Here is a 27,565-nt window from a genome sequence, read left to right on the forward strand (position 1 = left end):
GATTTAGACTATAGTGAAAACAGCCGATCTACAAGCACACAACACCTCGCACCGCGAGGCGTTGTGTGCTTGTAGATCTGCTGTTTTCACTACTTTTGAGCAACGGCCATGTATGATGAAGCAGAGCTTTGCTTTGCGAAAAAATTTACAAATTTGAAACTTGGAGATACGAGGTTTCTGCCCGACAGTGACAATTTACTTTGTTGGCTGCCCAGCCCCCAAAATGGAATGAAGGCCGGCATTTTTTTTTCCCCTAATGGCCGGCCTGGACCGGGGGCGGGAATGAACCGGCCGTTCGGGAATTGTCACGCTTTTCCCAATGGCCAGCACGTCCCTGCCCTTTAGACAGATCACCCCCCATTGTTCTAATACATAGTCCCGTCCAAATAAACTTGAAATTGAAACTTGTTTCAGAGTAGCAATAGAACAGTGTTATCTAAAACCATAATACAAGACATGTTCTGCAAACACATGAATTATGGACAATATGTGTCCAGATTCTGATTATAATATTAGGGGTGTTAAAATCATTTGTTTGTGGATATGTATTTCATTTGAAAAACACAAAACGTTTGTTAGTGAACATAAATGTTTTTCTTTATTTGGCAAGTAATCTAACTACATATACTGTATATATAACATGTTTTTTAAACACAATCATAATCAAATATAAAATCTGGTTCATAATTGACTGCTTTTAAAGAACGCACGTTTAAAACAAACATAGCTGCCAGATTATTTCCATTACATGGCCTTAATCTTTTTTTCCCCTGTTTTTGTCCATCTGTGGCTATGAAAATTAATAATACATTTATTGTCATGACAAGAATGTATTCCATTATATCATCGTCTAACCCTTCACTATCAAACTCATTATTTTATGTAGCTTAAGAATAAGTGTTATATTACATTTATGCACACAAGTAGAACTCATCAAAGCAAGCCAGATAACTCAAACTGAAAGTTAAAACAACCTTAAATCTCCACACCTTCAGCTGTGTGCATAACTATGAACAGTAATACATTCAGTACAGTACGGTGAGTTTTCACTGATTTACAGTCTATACAGTGCTTCTCAAACATTTTCATGTCAAAGACCTCAACATCAACATGCATTTGGCTGCGGTCCCCCCATTTGAAAATAATTTGTGCCAGCTAGGGACCCCTCCCCCCATGAGAGAAGATTTGTGTTGTTAACATTTTCCAAAATTATTCAGAATGTCTCAAAATATTCCTCATGGACCCCTTTGAGAACCGCTGATCTTTCAAGACCTCATTCATACACTGTTGTGCGTTGCTTTAGTGGTGTGTGTGTGTGTGTGTGTGTGTGTGTGTGTGTGTGCGTGTGCGTGTGCGTGTGCGTGTGTGTGCGTGCGTGCGTGCGTGCGTGCTTGCGTGAGTGCGTGCGTGCGTGTCTGTGTGTGTTACATCTATGATATTGTTTACATGTATGCATTGTAATATTGTTGTGGTTATTGTCTTTATGTTGTATGGTGTTCTTATGCACTGAACGAGGACCACAATGGAAACCAATGGAAGGCCTTGGTCTTTACTGTGTATATTCATCCTCAGTGCTGATACTTGACTGCATGTTGGGAAGTGTTAATGTGCTTGTTGTGGTAGCAGCAAAATCTATAAAAATCAATCAATCAATCAATCAACGTGTGTGTATGTGTATATCGTTGCTGTCAGGTGGAAACCTCGTATGTCCAAAACCGTTCATTTTGTATTTATCATTTAAAACATTATTTTAACTAGTGGAAATGAGGCATCGTATGTGCTTGTAGATCGGCTATTTTCACTAGTTTTGTGCGACAGTCTTGTGTGATGAAGCAGGGCTTCACTTTACAAAAAAACATAAAAATTTGAAACTTGGAGATACGAGGTTTCTGCCCGACAGTGACGATATGTGTGTGTGTGTGTGTGTGTGTGTGTGTGTGTGTGTGTGTGTGTGTGTGTGTGTGCGTGTGCGTGTGTCAGAGCGTGGCCCAGCCGTCTCCTCCTGCTGTTCAAGGGGCTCTCAGCGCGCTCCCCCCTGAAACAGAAGGAGAAGAGGACTGAGTTAACGCCCCGACCACCAACATGTTTCTGACTGAGTTAACGCCCCCACCACCAACATGTTTCTAAGGAGAAGAGGACTGAGTTAACGCCCCGACCACCAACATGTTTCTAAGGAGAAGAGGACTGAGTTAACGCCCCGACCACCAACATGTTTCTAAGGAGAAGAGGACTGAGTTAACGCCCCGACCACCAACGTGTTTCTAAGGAGAAGAGGACTGAGTTAACGCCCCGACCACTAACATGTTTCTAAGGAGAAGAGGACTGAGTTAACGCCCCGACCACCAACGTGTTTCTAAGGAGAAGAGGACTGAGTTAACGCCCCGACCACCAACATGTTTCTAAGGAGAAGAGGACTGAGTTAACGCCCCGACCACCAACATGTTTCTAAGGAGAAGAGGACTGAGTTAACGCCCCGACCACCAACATGTTTCTAAGGAGAAGAGGACTGAGTTAACGCCCCGACCACCAACATGTTTCTGTAAGAGGACTGAGTTAACGCCCCGACCACCAACATGTTTCTAAGGAGAAGAGGACTGAGTTAACGCCCCGACCACCAACATGTTTCTAAGGAGAAGAGGACTGAGTTAACGCCCCGACCACCAACATGTTTCTAAGGAGAAGAGGACTGAGTTAACGCCCCGACCACCAACATGTTTCTAAGGAGAAGAGGACTGAGTTAACGCCCCGACCACCAACATGTTTCTAAGGAGAAGAGGACTGAGTTAACGCCCCGACCACCAACATGTTTCTAAGGAGAAGAGGACTGAGTTAACGCCCCGACCACCAACATGTTTCTAAGGAGAAGAGGACTGAGTTAACGCCCCGACCACCAACATGTTTCTAAGGAGAAGAGGACTGAGTTAACGCCCCGACCACCAACATGTTTCTAAGGAGAAGAGGACTGAGTTAACGCCCCGACCACCAACATGTTTCTCCAAAGTTTGGGGCCGAAATTCTGGCTCAATTTAATTTCTTTCCAGAAAATGAGTCTCAATTCAAGCATTATGGCTCCGTGCATCTGACTCAAACTGCCTCTTCAGAAACTAGTGGGGAAAAAAAGATTCATTCAACAAATTAAAAAAAGCATATTGGTTGAATGTCTCGTACGACAAATTGCAGTGGTGGACAAAGTACACAACTCCAGTATTTGAGTCATACTGAGTACTTCAGCTGGTCATCGGCAAAATGAGGAGTAGGCCTACAGTTTACACACCCATTTCCAACCTTACTGTATCGTCACTAATACTCATTATAAGATGGCACCATTTCTGTCCACTCAGAGGAGGGCTGTGGACAGTTCAGAAACCTGCCTACCAATGACATCATCAACAGGGATTCCAACCTTACTACAAAAACTACTACAACAGGCTAAAAACTACAGCCTCTCTCTTCCCGGGGAAAGTTACTGTAGCGTACTACAAAAAAGAAAAAAAAAGTTGAAACCTAGTTTGAAAATTCCAATGATGATGTATTCAGTGGCAACACAGACTGCTATATTTTTGTCCATATCCCTAGACCTCTTTGCCCTTTTTTGCTATTTTGAAAAACATAAAATACTTCAAATAGCCAATCTACATTGACATGTTGCCAGCTATTTGAACAATTTAAAAATGTTTTTCAAAATAGTAAAAAAAAAGCAAAGAGGTTTACGGATAAGCGGTAAGGCATGGACGAAAACAGGGCCCAGAGTGAGTAGACAGAAGTGGTGCCTTATAATGAGCATATTAATAATGAGGACCAAATATATGAAGATACACAGTACGGTTCAAAATAGCTCAAGTTCTCCCTTAAGCCAGGGGTTTTCAAACTTTGACTCAGGTCACCCCTGTAAGTAACCTTTTCATCCACGGCACCCCTGAATTACCGGTACACTGTTTTGTTTTTTTAGAATCTTACATCCTATTGGAGAAATATCCGTTTCCAGAACTGACTGAAAATAACGTTATACTTGACATTTAACCACTTGAACCCCAGCATCCCTATTCTGGGGGGGAAGGTTCACCAAAAATAGCCGATCTACAAGCTCGTAGATCTGCAGTGCAAATCAGGTCTGTTTTACTAAGCATAGTGAAGTGGTATTGATGAATTCCAAATATTATCAAATGATCTCGCGGCACCCCTGGACTGGAATCACGGCACCCCAGGGTGCCCCGTCAGTCGTCACCCACTTTGAAAACCCCTGCCTTAAAGGAGTAGTTCACCCCCAAAATGACTTTTTTTCTATTGATTACTCAGGCCATGGAGAGTAGAGTTCAATACTATTTTTTGGTTTTTGTCACATTCCTAAGACAAAATTTTGATTCGAGTAAATTTACCCCCATTGATTCCGGATGGTGACCCGTTTCGAAACGGGTCACCATCCGGAATCAATGGGGGTAAATTTATTGTTATCCCATTTTTGTCTTAGGAATGTGACAAAAACCAAAAAATATTATTGAACTCTACTCTCCATGGCCTGAGTAATCAATAGACAAAAAGTCATTTTGTGGGTGAACTACTCCTTTAAGCCCATTTTATTTTTCGACAAACTGTTCTCTTATGGGGGTCCTTGACAAAACTATATTTTCAGATGAGGCTCCGTCGCCATGAACTGCACATATAGTATGAACATGGGGGTCCTTGACATGAAAATGTTTGAGAATCACTGTCTCTGACCCTTATTTTTATGTTACTTTTATTTTTACTGGTCTGTCATAATTATTTTGATGATATAAACTCCTGAGTTGAACTGTGAATTGTGACATTACTACACACCCTTGTGAGTCCATTTACACACTCAGATATAACTTTATTTTATATTTGTGCAGTGGTAGCTATTGTAGAGGTCCACCAGATTATTGTCTACACTACACTATAACTACACGACTTTCCATTATGCTTTATGTCCGCTGTCTCCCCCTCCTGATTGAGAGAGGTAATTGCAACGATTTCCTAACTACAGTAAAGATGGCTGCAACCTTATAGAGCATCGCAGCGGAAGTGGATTCCTGGGGTCACTTAATATTCCCCATTCATTTTCGCCATAGACTTTTACAAAAATATTTATAACAATTATGTTAAGCCTCGAACCAAGCCATCCAGGATGGAGGTGAATCATGACCATATAACCTTTTTTTCTATGAAAAGAACATTTTGAAAATCTCTAAACAAAGGGTAGTTATTAAATGTAGTATATCCAATAATGTAATATTAAAATATGTTTTCACATAGGATCAAATGTTATATGATCATGATTCACCTCCATCCTGGATGGCTTGGTTCGAGGCTTAACATAATTGTTATATTTGTAAAAGTCTATGGCGAAAATGAATGGGGAATATTAAGTGACCCCAGGAATCCACTTCCGCTGCGATGCTCTATAGCGTCCGAAATAGACCCAGATTGTAGTTTTTAGCAATAAAGTGCTGTGTATGCAAAAAGTAGGACTTCTGCTAGAGGTGACAGCTTGAGAATGAGGACAACAAATACATTAAATGAACCACGTTAAACTTACCTTTCCGTGGAACTTCGGCAGCCATCTGAAAGTAGAAATACAGCAGTATAAGAAAACGTTCCATTAATACAAATACAAACTAGGGCATTCACCAAATATTTGAATATTCGAATATCAAAGTCACTATTCGACGTTGTTCACCGAAGTCGAATATTCTCTTTATTACATTTTTTAAATTCTTTCTCTTTAAAAAATATATAGTTTATAAAGCTTGGCGAGATAGGAAGTCATAAGAATGAGTTGTCAGTGCCCCTGGTGGATGAATTTGTTAATGCTCTATACCAGGGGTTCTCAAACCTTTTTAGGCCGTGACCCCCAAAATAAACATATTTGAACTGGGGACCCCCACCCTGACAAGCACTTGGAATTGTAGGTATTACATTTAATGTGACTCGGTTCCGCAGATAAATATTATGAAAATAGCAGATCTACATGCTCACAACGCCTCGCAACGCAAGGCGGTGTGAGCATGTAGTGAGCATGTTTGCCTCTTGCTTACTTAATATTTGACAGTTTGACCAGTCCTGTCGAATATTCGACTATTCGAATACTTTGATGTCGAATAATCCGAATACTAAAAATCACTATTCGTGAATGTCCTAATACAAACTGATGCATAATGCGTGTGTTGCCGTCACTGCCGGACAAAAACCTTGAATCTTTTACCTTTTCTTAATGTTATCAATGCATGTGCAAAAGCCTGTACAAGCTAACGATTTGATGTTGTGAGCTTGTTGTGTGTGTGCGTGTGCGGTGTGTGTGGATGGGGAAATGGGGTTATAAATATTGAACCAATGAAAAGTCAATTGGATTAATTGGAACACATAAAAAAAAATCAAACCTCGGTTCGAAGTGGAGCGGTGAATCTGAGCAGCTATACCCTGTGTGTGTGTGTGTGTGTGTGTGTGTGTGTGTGTGTGTGTGTGTGTGTGTGTGTGTGTGTGTGTGTGTGTGTGTGTGTGTGTGTGTGTGCCTGTGTGCCTGCACAACAGCGCCCCTCCTTTAACTTGTGTGGCCACTCAAGGTATTGCCAGGCTACGGAAATAGCCAGCCAGCCAGCCACATAGCCAGCCAGCCAGCCACATAGCCAGCCACCCACAGACATACCTGTCTATTGGGAGCGCTTTCACCGCTCCAAAAACAATACAAATCATACTAGTTCTAAAAGTAAAGCTGCTCCTAAAACTCACCTCGTCCTTGGGTTTGACGACGAGCTGAGGCATCCGGAGACCCATCCCCGACATGAACCATCCCACCATGCTGCAAAACGCACACACGTGTTGTTTTTGACAGCAAATTTTGATTTAGTTTTAGTCATAGTCTTTTGAATAAAATGTCATTTAGTTTTAGTCATAATTTAGTCAACTGAAAGGTTTTAGTTTTAGTCTAATTTTAGTTGACTAAATATCATAAGATTTGGGGCTACTAAATCTACAGTTGATTTAGCCGACTGAAATGTATTTTGGCAGGCCTTGATGGCATCATAATGACAGATTTTACACTTGGTTGCGTGCTGAAAATAGCCGATCTACAAGCTCACAACGCGTCGCAGCGCGACGCGTTGTGAGCTTGTAGATCGGCTATTTTCAGCACGCAACACCTGAGAGCAACCAAACATAAAATGACTATCTTCTCCCCTAGTCCCTCCCTAACGTTTTAGTCTAGTTTTTATTTTGTTTGACGAAATTGTCAATATATTTAGTCTTAGTTTTAGTCATCACAACTCAGTTTTTATTTAGTTTTTATTTAGTTTTCGTCAGTGAAAAAAACACAGTCGACATTTTTTTTTTGTCATAGTCTTAGTCGACGAAATCAACACTGACGCACACACATCAGTCATTTAGCTGGGGAAGGGGCCCCCTGACCCCTAGTGATCACCGGACCGAACTAGGCATGTAACGATTCAAATCACGATACTAGGTTCACGATGCGATTTTTCACAATGTTTTTTAACACAATAATTATTTTTCTTATTTATTTTTACGATACTGTTTTCTCTTATCCCCCTTTCAATACAGTAGCAAATGCCTGATTTCTTTTTTAAGCAGTTCTCTTACAAAGGTCCTGTATACTCTGTATTTTCTTTATTTCTTTGTCTTGTCTCGATTGCGCCCTTAGCTGTTTGCATAGCAATCAATTTTAATAAATCGAATTAAATTGTCACCAGTTTGACATTTTAATCGATTTACGATAAATCGTTACATGCCAGTAACAACCAATGAGAAAGTTTAAAGCTAACGTACCCTGCAGCTTTGTCGTCCGTGTCCAGAGAGATTCCACTGAGAGACTGAGGTGGTGGAGACATAACTGCATGGAGAACACAGCAACAAAGTGACTTCAACAAGGGTCATTATCAATATATCTTCGTTGTCGGGTGGAAACCTTGTATGTCCAAACAGTTCGTTTTGCATTTTTCATTTTAGAAATGATTTAAACTAGTGAAAACATCCGATCTACGATCTACATCCGATCACACAACGCCTCGCACCGCGAGGCGTTGTGTGCTTGTAGATCTGCTGTTTTCACTACTTTTGTGACGGCCTTGTACGATGAAGCAGGGCTTTACTCTGCAAAAGAACATACAAATTTGAAACTTGGAGATACAAGGTTTCCACCCGACAAAGACGATATGTCCGTACAAAGACAAATGTGTCCGCGACAAAGACTTGGTCTTGTCCGTGGCAATATTTTTATTTATTTTTTTACTCAACATTATAATTTTGATCCAATTACTGAACGTCAAGTCTCCAGGTTTTCTTCAGAATATGTATGACACATAATTATTTACTACGACACTATGTCATATTAGCAGTTTGACTAGTACTAGTAGTTCTCCAATGTTTTACTTGCAAGAATCCCCTTAACTCTGAGAGTGTTCAAATGGAACAAAATGGACCCTTACTAACACTCTGAGAGTTACAGACCTGTTATGATCATTCAGGGCTATAGCTCTTTGTGTTTCTGGTAACATCATTGTCAACTCATGTTGCATGTCCATACCAAAATGTCTACAACAAGCCAACATGACGGACTTCATTCGCTGACAATGTTGCATGCATACATAACACATACTAAATATGCATGCATGTTAAATCCATCCAGCGTTTAGTTTTTGTTGTATTTTCATAAAAGGTTATTTTAACCAATCTGTAGATATTGTAGGGTAACCCGTTAAGACAGAGAAAGCATGCATCATTTTAACTAAAATGCTTAAAAGTTAAAAGTATATCTTTATACTTTGGCCATTCAAAGATAGCATACTTACAAGCTTGTAAATCTGCTATTTTTTTTCTTAATGGGTTACTACAATATATCTAGCACATGTGGATGGCAGATATATTAATACAACATAACTAGCGATATGATATATATGATATCATATTATATGGACGCTCCATATATGGCCAAGACAGAATTCTTTTACAAATGCCTCATATGTCTATAGACACACAATCCATTTTATGCCCATATATGGAGATCCCTGATGTCATCAATATTAAGCCCATATCTGGGAATGCCAATATATACTGTATATTGTGTCAATCTAACCAGTGTGGCTGCTGCTGCGACACGTGTCACACTTGCAAATGAATTCCTTGTCCCTTGTATGCCCATATATGGAGCACCCTGATGTCATCAATATTAAGCCCATAGCTTTGAATGCCCATATATGGACATATTGTGTGAGTCTCATGTGGTCTATAACACCCTGATGTCAGACGTCAGTCATATCCATATTTGGGAACATATTTTGTCCACATTTTGTCAAACTTAAACAACCAACTGCAACTCGAATCACACTTGCAAATGAATTCCGTCCTGTGCGAATTCCAGCCGTCTTACTGGTATATATTACTTTATTGTCAGCTCACACTGAAATTTTTCTTGTGACCCAGCAGCCATGTATGCGAAACACATATACACACACATTTGACATAACACAAAGAACAAAAACAAGATTACATACATAAAGACATAAAGACAAGAGCAATGTCCACTGCTCAGCCTACCCCTGACCAAACTCCTCAAAGTCAACTGATGGAACAAAGGACCTCTTTAGTCTGACCTTATTGTATGCTGGAACACCATGGGCCCTATTTTCATCCATGCCCTACGCCTTATCACTAAACTCTTTAGTTAATATCTTGAAGAAAAAAAAATTCAAATAGCTGATCTACAAGCTCACAACGTGTCGATATAGATTGTCTATTTGAAGTATTTTAAAATGTTTTTCAAAATAGTAAAAAAAAAAAGGCAAAGAAGTTTATGGTTAAGGGGTAAGGCATGGACGAAAGCTTTTTTCGCTACTAGAGGGGCGAGAAATATTCTCCATACAACACATGGCTAGTGTTTTGAGGTGATATTCCTTGCCAAACATAGAATGCTGCCATCATACGTAGATGTATATATAGCCTCTCTGAAGTGTTGTCCATCAACTTTTGAACTAAATTATGTTCAGTTGTGACTTTAGGGCTGCAGACGAACATCCACTCAAGGTTGTAGGTACTACAGTACTGAATGACAGAAAAACTAATCCGTCTACTAGCACCCAAAGATCTTAGACGGCAAAGGAAATCTGTTTTCTTACCCACTGATTCAATCTGATCTCTCCGTGACAAAAGACGGTCTCTTTTACATCTGTACGGTAGGGCATTCACAAATAGTGATTTTTAGTATTCGAATTATTCAACCTCAAAGTATTCGAATAGTCGAATATTCGACAGGACTGGCCAAACTGTCAAATATTAAGTCAGCAAGAGGCGAACGTTGTGAAAATCGCCGATCTACATGCTCACAACGCCTCGCAACGCGTTGCTATTTTCACAATATTTATCTGCAGAACCGCGTCACATTAAATGTAATACCTACAATTCCAAGTGCTTGTCAGGGTGGGGGTCCCCCGTTCAAATATGTTTATTTTGGCGGTCACAGCCTAAAAAGGTTTGAGAACCCTTGGTATAGAGCATTAACAAATTGACAACTCATTCTTATGACTTCCTATCTAGCCAAGCTTTATAAACTATACGTTTTTTAAAGAGAAAACAATAAAAAAAAATAATAATAAACGTGAATATTCGACTTCAGTGAACAGCGTCGAATAGTGACTTTGATATTCGAATATTCGAAGATTTGGTGAATGCCCTACTGTACGCTGTACGGTGGAGTATGTTCTAACTACTACGGTGTGTGTGCATACCTTTGTCCAGAGAGTTGGAGGATCGACTGGGTCTTGGTGATGCTTCTATGGGTACGGCTCCGGGAGGAAGGTACGCCGGCTGAGGGATGGCCTGCTTGAGCCAGTTCACCACCTGTCTGTGAGGAGGTCCTGCTATTAGTTCAAGAGTGAGCCAGTTCACCACCTGTCTGTGAGGAGGTCCTGCTATTAGTTCAAGAGTGAGCCAGTTCACCACCTGTCTGTGAGGAGGTCCTGCTATTAGTTCAAGAGTGAGCCAGTTCACCACCTGTCTGTGAGGAGGTCCTGCTATTAGTTCAAGAGTGAGCCAGTTCACCACCTGTCTGTGAGGAGGTCCTGCTATTAGTTCAAGAGTGAGCCAGTTCACCACCTGTCTGTGAGGAGGTCCTGCTATTAGTTCAAGAGTGAGCCAGTTCACCACCTGTCTGTGAGGAGGTCCTGCTATTAGTTCAAGAGTGAGCCAGTTCACCACCTGTCTGTGAGGAGGTCCTGCTATTAGTTCAAGAGTGAGCCAGTTCACCACCTGTCTGTGAGGAGGTCCTGCTATTAGTTCAACAGTGAGCCAGTTCACCACCTGTCTGTGAGGAGGCCCTGCTATTAGTTCAACAGTGAGCCAGTTCACCACCTGTCTGTGAGGAGGTCCTGCTATTAGTTCAAGAGTGAGCCAGTTCACCACCTGTCTGTGAGGAGGTCCTGCTATTAGTTCAACAGTGAGCCAGTTCACCACCTGTCTGTGAGGAGGTCCTGCTATTAGTTCAACAGTGAGCCAGTTCACCACCTGTCTGTGAGGAGGTCCTGCTATTAGTTCAAGAGTGAGCCAGTTCACCACCTGTCTGTGAGGAGGTCCTGCTATTAGTTCAACAGTGAGCCAGTTCACCACCTGTCTGTGAGGAGGTCCTGCTATTAGTTCACCACCTGCTATTAGTTCACCACCTGTCTGTGAGGAGGTCCTGCTATTAGTTCACCACCTGCTATTAGTTCACCACCTGCTATTAGTTCACCACCTGTCTGTGAGGAGGTCCTGCTATTAGTTCACCACCTGCTATTAGTTCACCACCTGTCTGTGAGGAGGTCCTGCTATTAGTTCAAGAGTGAGCCAGTTCACCACCTGTCTGTGAGGACGTCCTGCTATTAGTTCAAGAGTCTTCAACAGGGGGTCCTCAGAGTTATTTCAGGGGGATATAAACCTTTTTTCTCCTTTTTCATATTAACCACTTGAACCCTAATGAACCTTCGGACTGATGAACTTTCGGACCAATGCCATGGCACCGTTCTCAGAACATGGATGCTAGGGTTCAAGTGGTTAATATGAAAAGGTGCCATGGCATTGGTCCGAACGTTCATCAGTCCGAAGGTTCATTAGTCCGAATTTGTTAAGAATACTATGCCTAACTCTAACCCTAACCCTAACCTTAACCTCAGTAACCCTAACTAAATTCGGACAAATGAACCTTCGGACTAATGAACCTTCGGACTTATGGGCAGTCCCCCTGAGGGTAACATTAGCCAAAAATAGCAGATCTACAAGCTCACAACGCCTCGCAGTGCGCAAGACGTTGTGAGCTTGTAGATCGGCTATTTTCGGTAAGAGGTTTGGTGTAGAGGGGGAAAAGAGCAGACTAAGTACAGAGTTCAAGTTTATTAAGTATTCATGGGTTGCATTTGTAGTCCTAAACAGGCCATATTGAGGACCAACACAGGTGTTCAATTTGTCTGATTGGCATAGAACCAATGTTCTACGTTAATCAAAACACCTGTGTTGGTCCTCAAAATGGCTGGTGTAGGACTACAAATGCAACCCATGAATTGATGGTTCAAGTGGTTAAATATCTAAAAACACAAATTGACATGAATCCAAAATATACACGATGATTGTGCTGTCAAACGATGAAACTATATGGAATCTATGAAAAGGTTATGGGGGTCCCTGCTTCATCTCTCTCTCAATTAAGGGGTCCTGGCCTGAAAACGTTGAAGACCCCTGTATTAGTTACAGGTACAGTAATCACACTAAGGTCTCAGAGGCGCTTGCCCGTCGGACAAGTACAGGTCATGTTCTACTTGCCCAAAGGTCATGCCCACTTGCCCGAAAAGTAAATTGTCATGCGTGCGTGCGTGCGTGTGCGTGTGTGTGTGTTTGTGTGTGTCTTACTGTGAGGGGGTGTTTGAGTTGATGCTCTCTGTGTCTGCCTCATCATCCGACACCATGTCAACCACTGGGATGTGTGGGAGGGGGTCGTAATCTGACAGACACATCAATCAATCAATCAATCAATCAATAAGTCATGTTAAGAAGTAACTTGGTAGTAACTTGGTAGTTTGTAACTTATTTGCCCACATTTCCTGTAGGCATGGATAATGTTCTTAAATGACATACCTGGCATTGTAAGGACTTCATAGACCTGAAGAAAGAGAAAGAGGACTGTATTCATTCACAAACAACTGTAGATCGCCTGGTTTCACTACTCTGTCTGGAATCGCATTGTTTAGATCAGGGGTGTCCAAAGTGCGGCCCGAGGGACCAATGCGTCCCAATGACACATTTTATACGGCCCACACCTTCTTTCCTAAATCGGCCCGCCAGAACCATCAAACAAGAATATTTGATGGTATAATTTCCCTGTTGTCTAAATCTGAAGGGGTCAAAGAAAGGCAATTTTGTTGTATTTTTTACCTTTCTCGTCTGGTTACATTTGGTAATGTGAGTTATTGGTGTTTTGTTCAGAGCACAGTCAGCACAAACCTGACAAAAGACCATTGATATTAAATATTGATGATGATAGTTAAATCAAATATTGTAATTGCGATGCATATGTATGTGACTTTGTTATGGTCCGACCGAAAGTACATGACAGTACATACAGTCGACCCTTGCGGGTGTTTTCATATTTTTCCCCTTTGAAAAACATTTTGACACACCTGGTTTCGATGTGCGGGGCTTTCTCTACCTTTTGGCACGTAAACATTTACCTCTGTGTGTTCGTCGGCCTGGTCCTCACTCTTTTCCCTGTACTTCTCATCCGGCTGGGGCAGCACCTTGGTCAGACTCTGAGCCACCCAGGTGATCACTCCATTCCTGAGAGAGAGAGAGAGAGAGAGAGAGAGAGAGAGAGAGAGAGAGAGAGAGAGAGAGAGAGGGGGAAAGAGAGATTGTTCTGTATTGTGCCATACAGGTTGGTTAAAGTAATATTTTATTCATCACATTAAAGGACAACTTCACCTACACTTTTCAACCTATCTTCATATAATTGGTCCTCACTAATGTTCATGATAAAATAGCACAATTATTTTCTACTCGGTCTGTGGGCAGTTCAAAAAAACATCTACCAGTGACATCATTGATGGGGAATCCAAGCTAAACTGCAGGCTTTCTATAGGGGGTATGCGCGTGACATTCCCATACCCGGAAGTTATGCGGGAACGCCTAAATGAGTGAAAAAAAAAAAAAAAAAAACGACATTAAACTTACTTTGCCTCTCACTTTGTCACTCGTTTTGCCATTCACTTTATGCATGCGCATGCCCTCTATTCCTGAAAAGTTACCATGCATCAATATTGAAGCCATTGTTCTCATGATAATCTAAATATTTTACACAGACTGTGAGTAGATTTCTTTTTTTGGTTGCTATTTTATCGTGAACATTAGTGAGGACCAATTATATGAAGATGAGTTGAAAAGCGGCGAAGTCATGCACTGAGTGACTGAATTGTAGCTGTTAAACACATGTGGTCATACAGTACCTTTCTCCATCCTCTGGTGACTGATGGATGGGGAATGAAGATAAAGAACATGTTAACCACACATACATCTTCACACCATCTTAAATGTTTTGAAATGCAGTGAAAGTGGGTCATAACAGACTGACGTCACCTTGACTTCCCCAGAGTTGGCCCTGCTCAGCCGGGGGGAGCTTGTGGGGGTGGGCTGGGGTAGAGCACTGATGAACCCATTAGACAACCAGCCTAGTACACCACTGGAGAGAGAGAGAGAGAGAGATACAGAGAGAGAGAGAGAGAGAGAGAGTGAGCACAGTCTTGCGATCGAGAAAGGACGTCATAGGCATACCTGGCTCCCTAGAGAAAACAGACTTTGCACCCATGGCACACAAAATGAAGTGGAAACTGAGCGAGAGAGAATGTGTGTGAGTGAGTCTGGAGTAGGGATGGAGCCCTAAACAAGGGTAGCTCGATAACCTGATAACAGATTTATTGAGTACCCAGTATCAATAAGCTTTGGGCTTTTCAAGCTTGTTATCAAGCATAGCGGCCCATGATGTCATGTTTAAACAAGTGATCAAGAAATTATTACAGTACTATTCATAATATAAAGCCATTTAACACTTATTGCACACTAATGAATATTGTTTTAATGATATTTAATGATATTTGTTACTTTTGTCAATTGTCATCTTCATAGATGGCGGTAAGCCATAAACTCACAGTCGCAACAACTGGCCAATAAATAAAGATACAGAAAGTTATGTTCTGAATTTGTCATCTCAAATCTTTCCACAAAATTTTAGAAAATGCTCAATAGTGGGCTCGATAAAAGCCCGGCTCAATAAGCAGGATCGATAAGGTGCTCATTATCAATAAAAATTAATGAGCTCCATCCCTAGTCAGGAGTCATCCACAAGGGTCTTTTTTATTATGTTACTCTTCTGTAGCCACTGTACTTCTATAACATCTGTATCTGTATCTTTAATGTACTGTTCTGCTGTCTCTGGTGCCTGAATTGCATATATGCACATACAGTAGACAAACAGCAAACAAACAAACATGGTTACCTCTCTTCTTCTGAGCTCTCCTCTTCTGTTTTCTTCACTGTGGAAGTTGACATTTACAACATACTTAATTGACATGCATGGATGGAAATGATAACACAAAGTGTAACCACATACAGGAGAAACATACAGGGACACAGATATTTAATAGGTAAAGTTACGTTCACAAAATCATGGCATACTATGTCTTCATGCTACAATAGGCATGTCACTCAGTACTCTATGGGTATAAGTAGGAGCGTCTCCGCCATATATGGTAGCTGCCAATTATTGCAGAGACAGCACAATATACTCTGTCAGCCTTTTGGCCTCCTTTTTGGGAATCCCAAGTTGTTGCAACCCTTTGACGGTTTAAATAAATGAGAACATGCTCACCCTCTTTGATGACAGGCTGTGGAGACACAACGAGAATCACAACAAAAACAATGAATAATAATTCAACTTAATTTATACTCCATCGCACCGCAACAGAAGACAATAAAACATTTTAATAACCAGTAAGACGTCTAAGGCCGGGCGAAAAGGGACCTCGCCCAAAAGGGCAAGGTCGTGCAGGACTGAATTCGCACAGGATGGAATTCACTTGCAAGTGTGATTCGAGATGCGGTTGTGGTTGTTTAAGTTGGACAAAATGTGGGCAAAATATTTTCCCAAATATGCATAATGACTGACGTCTGACATTATGATGTGATGTCACAACAATGTGATGTCATAGGTCAGCTATAGACATTGAGGCGTTACTCGCGGACAAGAAACGTACAAGATGTGACGGTTCTCATAGTTAACTCAATAACTGCCGGGCGCCGCTAGGTGCCGCTAGAGTGCCAGCCATTCTCCCGTAGGCATTCACTATCACATCCGGGTCGCCAGCCTGAACTGGCTTGGCTTTTCACTCGAATGAGTGCTATGCTAGCGAGCCGGAGGAAGTTAGCTATCAGTTAGCAATCGACTATATAATTTTTTAGAAGAGCGATCTAAAGTTATTCAGCCGCCAAAATAACTTGTCTGCTGGCCTCGGAACACAATCCGGAGAAAATCCGCTGTAAAGATGTGTTTTTCTATTGGAGTGGGCGGCGTGGCGCAGCCTTTTCTTCCCATTACGGGCCGTGTAAACAGAATCGCGGCCTTGTGCTATAGGATGCTAAATTAGACCGGGGCTTCGTTGATGCCTCCGATTATTTAATTCATTTTACTAAATGAACCGAAAAATGTCGGTTCTTGTAATCCTTAATACGTCTTGCTGAAACAGCGTTTTTTTGGGGGGGCTCTAAACTTTTTTCTAAACCATTTTCAATGGAATAAATCATCGGGACAAGTAGAATGGCTCGTTGGGAAGCGGTGGAGGAGCCAGGACCACCCACGTCGCTACTAGCAGCTCAGGGTAAGCGAAATAGATAAAATAATTAGTATTGGAATGGAAAAAAGAACCGATATTATTCGGTTTTCGCACAGAAAGAGTTAACTGCGACCTACGGTCACAATAAAACAAGTAGCAGATCTACAAACTTACAATGTGCGATTTGCAAGCTACTATAACAGTGTGATGCATCAAGCCACAAGCATAGGCTCTGTGCACAGTAGCCATATTGGAAAGAACCTGGCCCTCTTCCTTACTTCCTTCTCTTACCAATTATGCTAATAAAGGCTCTGTTTCATTTAGTGTAGCACAGTGGTTCACTGGTTCTCAAACGTGTTCATTTCAAGGACCCCTGTAACTCTGAGAGTGTACAAATGGAACCAAATGGACCTTTTAAAGGTCCATTTGGTTCCATTTGTACACTCTCAAGAGTTACACACCTGGGCCGTAAGGAACCATTGAGGGCCCCTGGACCACTTTGAGACCCACTGGTGTAGCAGAGTGTTTCCAGTGAGCCAACATGTACAATGTCAGCACCCTGACTTCATTAGTATCATAGGTAGCACCTCGGGAATTCAAACCAAATTTTTCCATTCCAGACACACAGGGGGTCCATAGAGTACATCGTCACTGCCGGGCAGAAACCTCGTATCTCCAAGTTTCAGATTTGTACGTTTTTTTTTTCGCATAGCAAAGCCCTGCTTCATCATACAAGGCCGTCGCACAAAGGTAGTGAAAACAGCAGATCTACAAGCACACAATGCCTCGCGGTGCGAGGCGTTGTGTGCTTGTAGATCGGCTGTTTTCACTAGTTTAAATCCTTTTTAAAATGATAAACATATATATAAATACAAATACAAGGTTTTCACCCGACAACGACGACATACAAATCATTGACATCACACTTAACAATTTAAAAGACTAAAAAAAAAGAAAGTCTCCAGCATTTACCGGAGACAGCTCTTCCCAGGATTGACTATTATCCTCTATAAGATACTCATCCAGGCATAGAGTGCCTAAAGAGAGAGCCTCACGTGTGTGGGATTCCACACGTTACAAACAGGTGACTGGCACTATGCCATCTAGGGACTTTAAGCAGAATCCTCAGGGCATCATTGTAGGCCACTTTAAGCCTCCTCATGCTACCTTTCTTGTATGTGCACCGCAAGTAAGCTGTATACATGGGAGTGCTTTAGAAAGCGGGAATTGGAAGCTCCTCTACACTCGGCTTGTACTCGGTTGCACATCGTGACTTGCACCGGCGAATGTATCCAATCTACACATGTTGTGAGCATGTAGATCGGCTATTTTCCCCAGCACACAACCAAGTATAAAATAGGTGTCACTAGTGTGTGTGTGTGTGTGTGTGTGTGTGTGTGTGTGTGTGTGTGTGTGTGTGTGTGTGTGTGCGTGCGTGTGTGCTCCCTTACAGCAGGTTTGGTCACTTTGGTGGTCTCTTCTGCCAGGGTCCCAGGGGCACCCGGGGGTTGGGGCACCACTTTAACCACCCAGTTAAACATCCTGTTTGAATGATCACACACGCACACGCACACACACACACACACACACACACACACACACACACACACACACACACACACACACACACACACACACACACACACACACAGGGGTCAAAGTCTGTGTAAGTGCTTGAATCACATGAGGATTCTTTTGGAAACAACTGAGGAGACAAAACCGCTTTTATATTTTTTTCCGTGCTGTACGAGGATGCCGGTCAACAAGCTCACGACCAACCGCGCCATTGCGAGCTTGTAGATCAGCTATTTTCGGTCACGAGATCAAAGGTTTCCAGCAGAGATCAAAGGTTCATCGCCTGACACATGCTAATCCCCAGGTTGTAGTAGTACAGGATTAAGTAGTGTGGTACTTATACACAGCAGGGCTGCTCTTAAACCCGGGATTAGCTGCACACATTTGACGTGAACTCTCCTGCACATCAATTTCAGCAACAAATCAATCGGGTTTCATCAGCATGGCGGATGACATATATACAGATAGGCCTCTGTTTACTATATACTCTATGTTTTACCGTAACTGACAAGAAAGGCTTAATTCTTTATGAATGTATACTAATTATTTACATGCTAATTTATCCATTTGGAATTCAAGAGCGTGCACAAAATGTTAACCAAATTGGTTAAAAATGTGGTTACATTTTCAGTTTTCTTTGTTCAAATAACACATGATTTTGATTGTGTACAATTCTGACACACACCTCCACACACTACACCTGCGATCTCATCCCAAGCCGCCATTCTCCACAACACATTCCACAACACATTCTTTTCAGCACACAACTTGTCACCAAACCCCACTTTACTGACTTTATCAAGGTGAAACGGAACAGTATAACCACAGAACAACGCGTTTGTTCTTACCTGTGTGTTTTAGAAGTGGTTCTGCATTCCTGTGGTGGCCAGTGAAGACTCCAGACTCCAGAGCACGTCCCGCTTTCCGTTGGGATTTAGCTCGACAGGGCTAACAAGCTAACAGGATTAGCAGACAACCCACCTGAAGCCAAGGACACCTCCTCATCCCTGGAGTTTACCAAGCATTACCACCACCACCACCACCTCCTCTAGTATCAGGGAACACAGGCTGTCAGGCAGCCCACAAAGGAAAGGGAAAGGGAGGAATTATCTTTTGTTTTACACCCAGCAGATAATGGCTGCTTTGATGGTGACACTATTGTTGGCACAACACAATCCCCCCTCGATAAACAGAGCTTTGACAGACAATAACACACGTATACAGTATAGGAGTGTATGATAGTATGTTATGATGTCACCATTTTGATCAAAAACTAATTTATGGAATTAAGCTACATCTCCTCCACTCTCTCTCAACCAAGCATGGTGTACTCCAGTGGTTCTCCAAAGGTGTGCCATGAGACAACAGGTGTAAATGGTAAATTTACATATCGCTTTTATCCAAAGCGCTTTACATAGATTGTGCATTACCCATTTACACACATATTCCGATGTCAGAGGAAACCATGCAAGGTATAACATACCAGCACACCTCTAGGGGCAATTCAGTGTCTTGCTCAAGGCCACCTCAACACACACGGGATTGAACTGGGAGCCTCATGTTTTCCATCCAGCCGCTCTAGCTACCCCTGAGCCACTGCCGCAGGCGTGCCATGACGAGAAACAAGGCACAGCTGGACTGTCTTGGGATTAAAACCAAGACGCTAGCGGCTAGAGTTCAAGTGGTTTAGCCCTTTAAAACCTGTGTCCAGGTGGCTTGACGTTTGCTCTTTTGACTTCCTTCTCTGCATAATGAGGTCTCAGAATCCCACGGTGTAGCCTATCCGTATATACCTTATATATAAATTGAGATTGCCCTTTCGCTGTTCATTGGGCACAAGAAGCTTGAAAGCCACCTGATGTGCCTATACTGCTTTGGCATGTTACTGCAGCATTGTCCAACACGTGTGCAACAGAGGTGGAGCTAAAACGTAAAAAGCTGGATTTCATAATGAAATTACGTTACAGTTACAGTTTACAGTTTACAGTTTACAGTTTAGGCATTTAGCAGACGCTTTTAATCCAAAGCGACTTACAATAAGCAGATACAACATCACAATAATAAACAAGATAATATGTCAGTACATCAGCAGCAATATAACAAATGCAAATGAATATATATCTAGAAAAAACAATATACAGGTAATCCGTAAAGAAAAAAGGTTTCTAAAAAACCTAAAAACAAATGCTAACTAGCTTCATGTATGGTCATTGATTTTTCCAGTAGTAGTGCTAAGGGTTTAGGTGGAGTCTGAAAAGGTGGGTCTTCAGTCCACGGCGAAATAGCGAGTGAGTGCGTTGTTCTAAGTGCGACAGGGAGTTTATTCCACAACTTGGGGGCCAGGAGGGCAAACTGTCTCGGACGAGACAGTGGATATAGTGCCCCAGACAAGACCCCTGCCACAAGCCCACAACAGCTCATTTGAGCTTATACAGTAGCTCTATTGCAGGGTTTCTCAAAGTGGGCGCCGTGAGGCAAGTCCAGGGTTGCTGCCAGAATACTTTGATAATATTTGGAATTTATCAATATCTCTTCAGTTTAAGCACTTATACTTAGTAGCCGGGGATCCAGTCATCAAAATGGGAGAGGACCTGTGATGTTCTGCCGCACTTTTTATTTCTGTTTTATCTATTAGTTTGGTCATTAAGGTCCACAGAATGAGAGGCCTGCTCTGCCAGAAATATCGCGAAAAAAAGGTTATGCCCATTTGTATATTCACTGTCCCATTGACTCCACTAGAAATATTCAAAACTGAAAAAATCTGCTTTAAGTAGCATGTGAGGGGTCAAACTAGGGGTTCTTCATCATTCTGAATAGATTGCAAGCATTTGTTTTGCATGAAAAACATTCCTTGGGCAAAATATTGGCCCGCAAAAACTGTGAAAAGTGGGGAAAAAAAGTGATGACTCATCACTTTTCACAGCTTTTACGGGCCAATATTTTGCCCAAGGAATGTTTTTCATGCAAAACAAATGCTTGCAATGGATTCAGAATGATGAAGAACCCGTAGTTTGACCCCTCACATGCTACTTAAAGCAGATTTTTTTTTGAATTTTTGAATATTTCTAGTGGAGTCAATGGGACAGTGAATATACAAATGGCCATAACTTTTTTTCGCGACGTTTCCGGCAGAGCAGGCCTCTGATTCTGTGGACCTTAATGACCAAACTAATAGATAAAACAGAAATAAAAAGTGCGGCAGAACATCACAGGTTCAACCCTATTCCTTGAGCTTTTGGGCTTGTGGACCCCCGACTATAGTAAAATGGACCAGAGTTGCACTGTACCAGGTGTGATCCAGTGGCGTCAGTTCAGAAAAAGCTAAGGTATGGCAACATGACTGGTGTCTTGCACGCGCGCCAGACACCAGTCATGTTGCCATACCTTATCAACAGGCATGTACATTTATTTTAAGAAGTGCATATAATATATATACCTTGTTAAAGTGACCATTTTGTTAAATTTTGCATTTGTAGTTATTTTACTGTAATTTACCAACATAATAACCAGCACAGATAGACAAAGAGACATTCATGGATTCATATTTAGAACTAACTTTTATCTCCCCCCCCCCCCCCCCCCCAATTGACGCCCCTGGTGTGATCTTTTTCAGCCTATAGTACACCAAGTCTCTGCCAATCTACAAGCTCAATGCGTCGCAATGTGAGCTTGTAGATCTGCTATTTTTGGTGAACGTTCCCCCCAGAATAGGGATGCCCTTGTTTAAGTGGTTAAACGCCAAATCATCATCATAACAGAAACAGATATATAAACAGAATGTCACAAGTTTTCCTCTGTACTGTATCTTAGGTGTAAGGATTTACATATTTGACATAAATGTAAGTTACTGTAATGTAATTCAGGGGTGCCATGGATGAAAACGTTATTTACAGGGGGGACCTGAGACAAAAATGTTTTGAGCACCACTGCTCTATTGGCACAGTGGATTGTGCGTAGTCGAATGGGAGACTGGGGTTCGATTCCCGCTCAGTGTGAATCACAACAACAACAACACAACATGTAGCTTTAGAGATGACATGTTTGCTTCTCAGAGCCGCCAGCTGGCCAGTCATCCGTCATCAGACTCATCATAGCTCCAACTCACAAACAGGATGAACACTCTCTAGGTCTCTAAAGCCCCTATCAGAGTCGGTACCGCGGTGAAGAGCTATCCACCGTGGTGTAGTCTTTTTGAGTCATAAAACTACAACGTTACGTCATTCCTCGCGGTGAAGAGCTTTCCACCGCGAGTCCCGACCCATCTCTCTGTTTTTACTATCAGACAGATAGGCTCTTCACCCCGTTCACTGATTGGTCGATCTAGACCAGGCAGTCACGGTGAATAGGACTTCACCGTGACGGACTATGATGGCCTTCACTTATTTTCTGCCTAGAGGTGGAAAGCTTTCCACCTAAAATTTGCGGTGGATAGCTCTTCACCTTGGACTCTGATAGAGGCTTAATACCTATTGTAAGCACAGACCATTTACATTGGTCAGCTTTACATTTTATGTAAAGGGGGTCCCCAGCTAAATTAGTTGACATATCAAATTATTTTAACCACGTTAAACCAGTTTGAACCACTTTCACCCCTACATCAGCTATTCTTTAAATCTATGCCATTGTTGTCAGGCAGATCTGTGAACTGTCCATCACCCTCTGCTGCAGACAAAGAGTGAGTAGACAGAAATTCTACAATCTTCTAATAAGCATTAGTGAGGATCAATTATACAAAGATAAAGATGTCTCACCGGCACGTGAGATTATATGCAGCCACAGGACTATGTTCTGTTGCTGCTGATGTTCTATTGCTGCACCTGCATCTGTTTCTAAAACAGAAACAGATACATTCGTCATTTCAGAAAATAAATAGGGGAGGGGCGCAGGAGCATTAGAGGGCAAAATAGGGATGGGAGCTGAAAAGTGGTTAGTAAACGTTTGGTTGCAAACAAGAACACTTGTGTCACATGAAGATGGATGGGCACGGGCATGGATTGAGATGCACTCAGTGTTGTTGGTGAGAATATGCATAAAAGAAGTGAAACTGAGGTTAAATATGAACACTATGGCGATTGCATCCAATGAGACCCCTAATAAGATATAAAACGTTTGGCCCGTAATGACTTCCTCAAAATTTGGAGGCCAGTTTTAAAACAAGTGTCTAAGTGTCCAAGTGTAAAAATCTGATTAATCTGCAAAATGGGTGGATGAAATATGTAAGATCCTGAATATTTAGGTTAAATCTGAAGGTTGGGGGAAACCCAAATGACACCCCATGAGAAACCCTGCTTTAAAGACATGTAACTTTGCCCTGTTTTCTTTTCTTTTGTTCACCAATCACGTCTCTCTATAGCAGTGGTTCTCAACCTGTGGGTCGGGACCCCCAGGGGGGTCCCCAAATTATTTTAGGGGGTCCTCAGATGATCCCCAGCTTAATGTGCAACATTTATTTTCTCACTCAACAGTGAACAAACAAACATAAAGTTTCAGTGTATAGAGGGTATCTGCACATTTCTAAAGTGACAATTTAAGGACGTTTTATACCTCTAAAATTATAAATTAAACATTGGTGAAATTGTCAAACGTTAGAGGCAGACATTGTGAAAATAGCCGATCTACATGCTGATGCTCACAACGCCTCGCAACGATCATGTAGATCTGCTATTTTCACAATAGAACCGTGTTATACAAATTGTAATGCCTCAACTCTTAGTGCTTGTCAGGGTGGGGGGTCTCCAGTTCAAATATGATTATTTTGGGGGTCACGGCCCGAAAAGGTTGAGAACCACTGCTCTATAGGGCATAGCAGTGTGTGTGGTTTTTGGGTCTACCCAAAACAAACAGGCACAGTTACACTCTTATGCCTCTAAAGGAAAACAGGTCAGCAGTTGAGCAGGTCCATGTGGTTCCATGCTGGGCAGTGTGATGTGAGGAGGATACAACCTGTGGTCGGTGCAGCCCAGCCAGCCTGGAGGAGGAACTATAGGATGATCCCATTAGGAGCTTATGTGGGGATAAGCTGGGAGCCACCCATGCAGACCCAGAGAGCTGGACAGCACCTTACTGCTGGCCTCAATCCTGAAGCACCCAGTCATACACAGCAGGGACATGCTGGGCCCCTGATTCAGCCCGGGAAAAAGAGTTGTAGAGGCCCTCATTGCGCGCTATAGAGAGAGATCTCTCTCTGTAGCACTGCTGCTACTCCAAGATTTGCCATTTCAGATCATGACAAGTGACAAGCCAGTGGGCCAATTTCATGAGTTATATTTCGTCCCTGGAAACCTTAGGTCCAAAACCGTTTGTTTTGTATTCATCATTTTAAAAATGATTTAAACGAGTGAAAACAGCCAATCTACAAGCACACAACGCCTCGCACCGCGAGGCGTTGTGTGCTTGTAGATCTGCTGTTTTCACTACTTTTGTGCAAACAGTTTAATTTTTACTTTTGTGCAAACAGTTTATTCTTTTCCTAATGGCCGGCCTGGACCGGCCGGGAATGAACCGGCCGTTCGGGAGTTGTCCCGCTTTTCCCAATGGCCAGCACGTCCCTGATACACAGGATTGTTTCTTGCCCTAAAACATGATCAGGTATTATGATTATACTAGGAGGAAGATTTGTTCCAAAAAAAAGTGTAGGCCTACAGAAAGTGTTACAATTATGTTTTTATGTGGCCACACCCACCAGTTCATTCATTAAGTATGCCTGGTTGTCAGGTGGGTGTTGACCCAGCTGAAGTTATAGCCACACCCACAGTGTTGGGTGTATGGTAAAGGGGAGGGGGTGCTTTCATGATGTCATTATTAAATCTGTGTTTTTCAATTGTTTATTTGACTCGGAGGCTTTCAGCAGCTTTCAGGAAGAAACCAAAAATACACAGGGAAGGCAAATTTGCACATTATAACCCCACCATTAGAGTAACGTTAACTCCATAGACAAATACAAAACAGAAAAAAAAGTACAAAACTATGGCACCACCTCTTTAATGATTAAAACAATAATAACTAAGAGAGGGTGGAGAGAGAGAGAGAGAGAGAGAGAGAGAGAGAGAGAGAGAGAGAGAGAGAGAGAGGGGAGAAAAAATAAAGTGGTAGTGGTAAAAATTGAGCTAGACTTCTCTTTTTAACTACCTGCCCATTGTACAAAGACATCAGTCACACATACTCTTCCAACTGATTACAACCACCCTCAATTGACCAAAGAACTTCCATATCGTTGTGCCGTGGAGAAAAATGTTATTTACATGGGTGCCCTGAGTCAAAAAAGTTTGAAAACCCCTGATCTACACAGCCGAATTCTACCCCAGCCGGTATAGAGGACTACTGTATCCACCTCTTTCTGTGGGAATTTACTGGAGAATGTTTTGCACCACACTTCCCGTTAACAGCAGACATACAAGCTCACGTCGCGCCGCAACCGTTGTGAGCTTGTAGATCACACTCAGCTGTGGCGCCGGAAGCTCCGTGCAACTTCTGCGCAATGCATGATGGGATGTTGGAAAGTTGTGGATAGAGTAGTGAAGTGTGACGTAATTTACACATCCTACCTGGTTCCATTCTGAATTCCCATTGACCTTTTTCATATCACGTCATATAAGAACTGTGTTCCAATTATAAACAAATTATCTCAGTGGTTTGACTCATATGGATATGAAGAATCAACTGATGATGAGAAAACGCTAATGTTACTGTCGCCGAATTAGTTAAATTTTTGCTGGAAACAGGCTTTATCAAATATGAGTGACTGACTATCATAAACCATACAGAGCCACCTCGCCAACAATATCGCAAATACTGTTTGTTTCTTTTTGGACCGCAATGCTTATATGAGACAATTTAAGGTGACTCAATGTTATTCTCCATAGAGAATTACTTCCGTGGAACCGGGGGATGAGCGAATCACGTCATGAATTCGCTGTTCTATAGCACCTCATCTAGAAGCTAACAGTGGAGGGTGAGGGTCTATAATATGGAGCTACTGGGTCAAGTACAGAACAACAGTGTGCAAACACAGCAGTGAGTGAGCTGTTGTTGTGACAGGATAAGGAATGCGAGCACCTTATGGACTGCTGAGTGTCTTCTCTGACACTGTCTGTACGGCTTAATCTGAGCTCCCAGGAGTTCTCGCCAGCTCTCACATTAAAAAGGGGAGGGGGGAGAACAGCACAGGGTTGACCTCTGACATAGAGCTCTGACAGAACTACTAGGGATGGGTATCGTTCACCTTTGAATCGATACGATACCTTTTTCGATACCTGGGAATCGATATGATACCCTTTTCAATACCATTTTCGATACTTTTTATTTAAGTTTAACTTCAACACAGTGGTGACTCGCTGCTGCGGTAGAGCAGAGGTGATGATGATGATTGATGATCACACAGTGTGGCGGAGAGTATAGACGTTGGATAATCATCATAATAATAAATAGGCTATTGTCGGCTATTTTCCACATTAACGAGTGTAGCCTAAAGCAGTCATTAAACTCTCAGTAGCCCAACTGTTACAGATGCGACCGGCCAGGGGTGCGTTCCAGAGTATCGAAACGAGGTATCGTTCGTTTTTACGTGAACCGATACCCGATAGTATCGACGTCATGCGATCGATACCATTAAAAGTATTGCAGGCGATACCCATCCCTAAGTACTACTGGCTGCAAAACCTTGAAAGGGTGTTGCTATTTGCTTCAAAAGCATGATACCAAGATTCTCTTGCCCACATGTGTGTGTGTTTAATTGAACTGAGACAGAGAGAGAGAGAGAGAGAGAGAGAGAGAGAGAGAGAGAGAGAGAGAGAGAGAGAGAGAGAGAGAGAGAAAGGGAAAGCTAAAGCCTGCAGAGTGGCTGATCTGTGATGGAAGGTAATCCTGATGACTACTGGCATTAAGATGCATCCTCTCAAACATTAGACAGACCCCAGCACGCATGGACTGCAGTGCACGTGTCGTGCACGCGCACGCACGCACACACACACGCACACGCACACACGCGCACACACACACACACACACACACACACACACACACACACACACACACACACACACACACACACACACACACACACACACACACACACACACACACACACACACACACACACACTAGGGCTGACACTATTATGACAT

The 27,565-nt window shown here is 42.3% G+C and overlaps 1 protein-coding gene across 1 annotated transcript in view; it reads right to left on the minus strand.

The window, feature by feature from the left end:
* Positions 1-18,409, minus strand: part of LOC308293703 (uncharacterized protein) — a gene marked incomplete at both ends in the record, with an annotated part of 75,864 nt that extends 57,455 nt beyond the window's left edge. Inside the window, 12 exons of the mRNA XM_080736299.1 lie at positions 5,555-5,579; positions 6,745-6,814; positions 7,798-7,861; positions 10,752-10,867; positions 12,901-12,991; positions 13,126-13,150; positions 13,719-13,824; positions 14,490-14,509; positions 14,620-14,722; positions 15,536-15,572; positions 15,908-15,923; positions 18,320-18,409. Of these exons, the coding sequence (XP_080592425.1) occupies positions 5,555-5,579; positions 6,745-6,814; positions 7,798-7,861; positions 10,752-10,867; positions 12,901-12,991; positions 13,126-13,150; positions 13,719-13,824; positions 14,490-14,509; positions 14,620-14,722; positions 15,536-15,572; positions 15,908-15,923; positions 18,320-18,409 (763 nt within the window). The remainder of the gene's footprint in view (positions 1-5,554; positions 5,580-6,744; positions 6,815-7,797; positions 7,862-10,751; positions 10,868-12,900; positions 12,992-13,125; positions 13,151-13,718; positions 13,825-14,489; positions 14,510-14,619; positions 14,723-15,535; positions 15,573-15,907; positions 15,924-18,319) is intronic.
* Between the last annotated feature and the right edge of the window lie 9,156 nt (positions 18,410-27,565).

Source organism: Nannobrachium achirus (genome assembly GCF_963921795.1).
Source record: "Nannobrachium achirus genome assembly, chromosome: 11".
In the NCBI taxonomy this organism is placed as follows: domain Eukaryota; kingdom Metazoa; phylum Chordata; class Actinopteri; order Myctophiformes; family Myctophidae; genus Nannobrachium; species Nannobrachium achirus.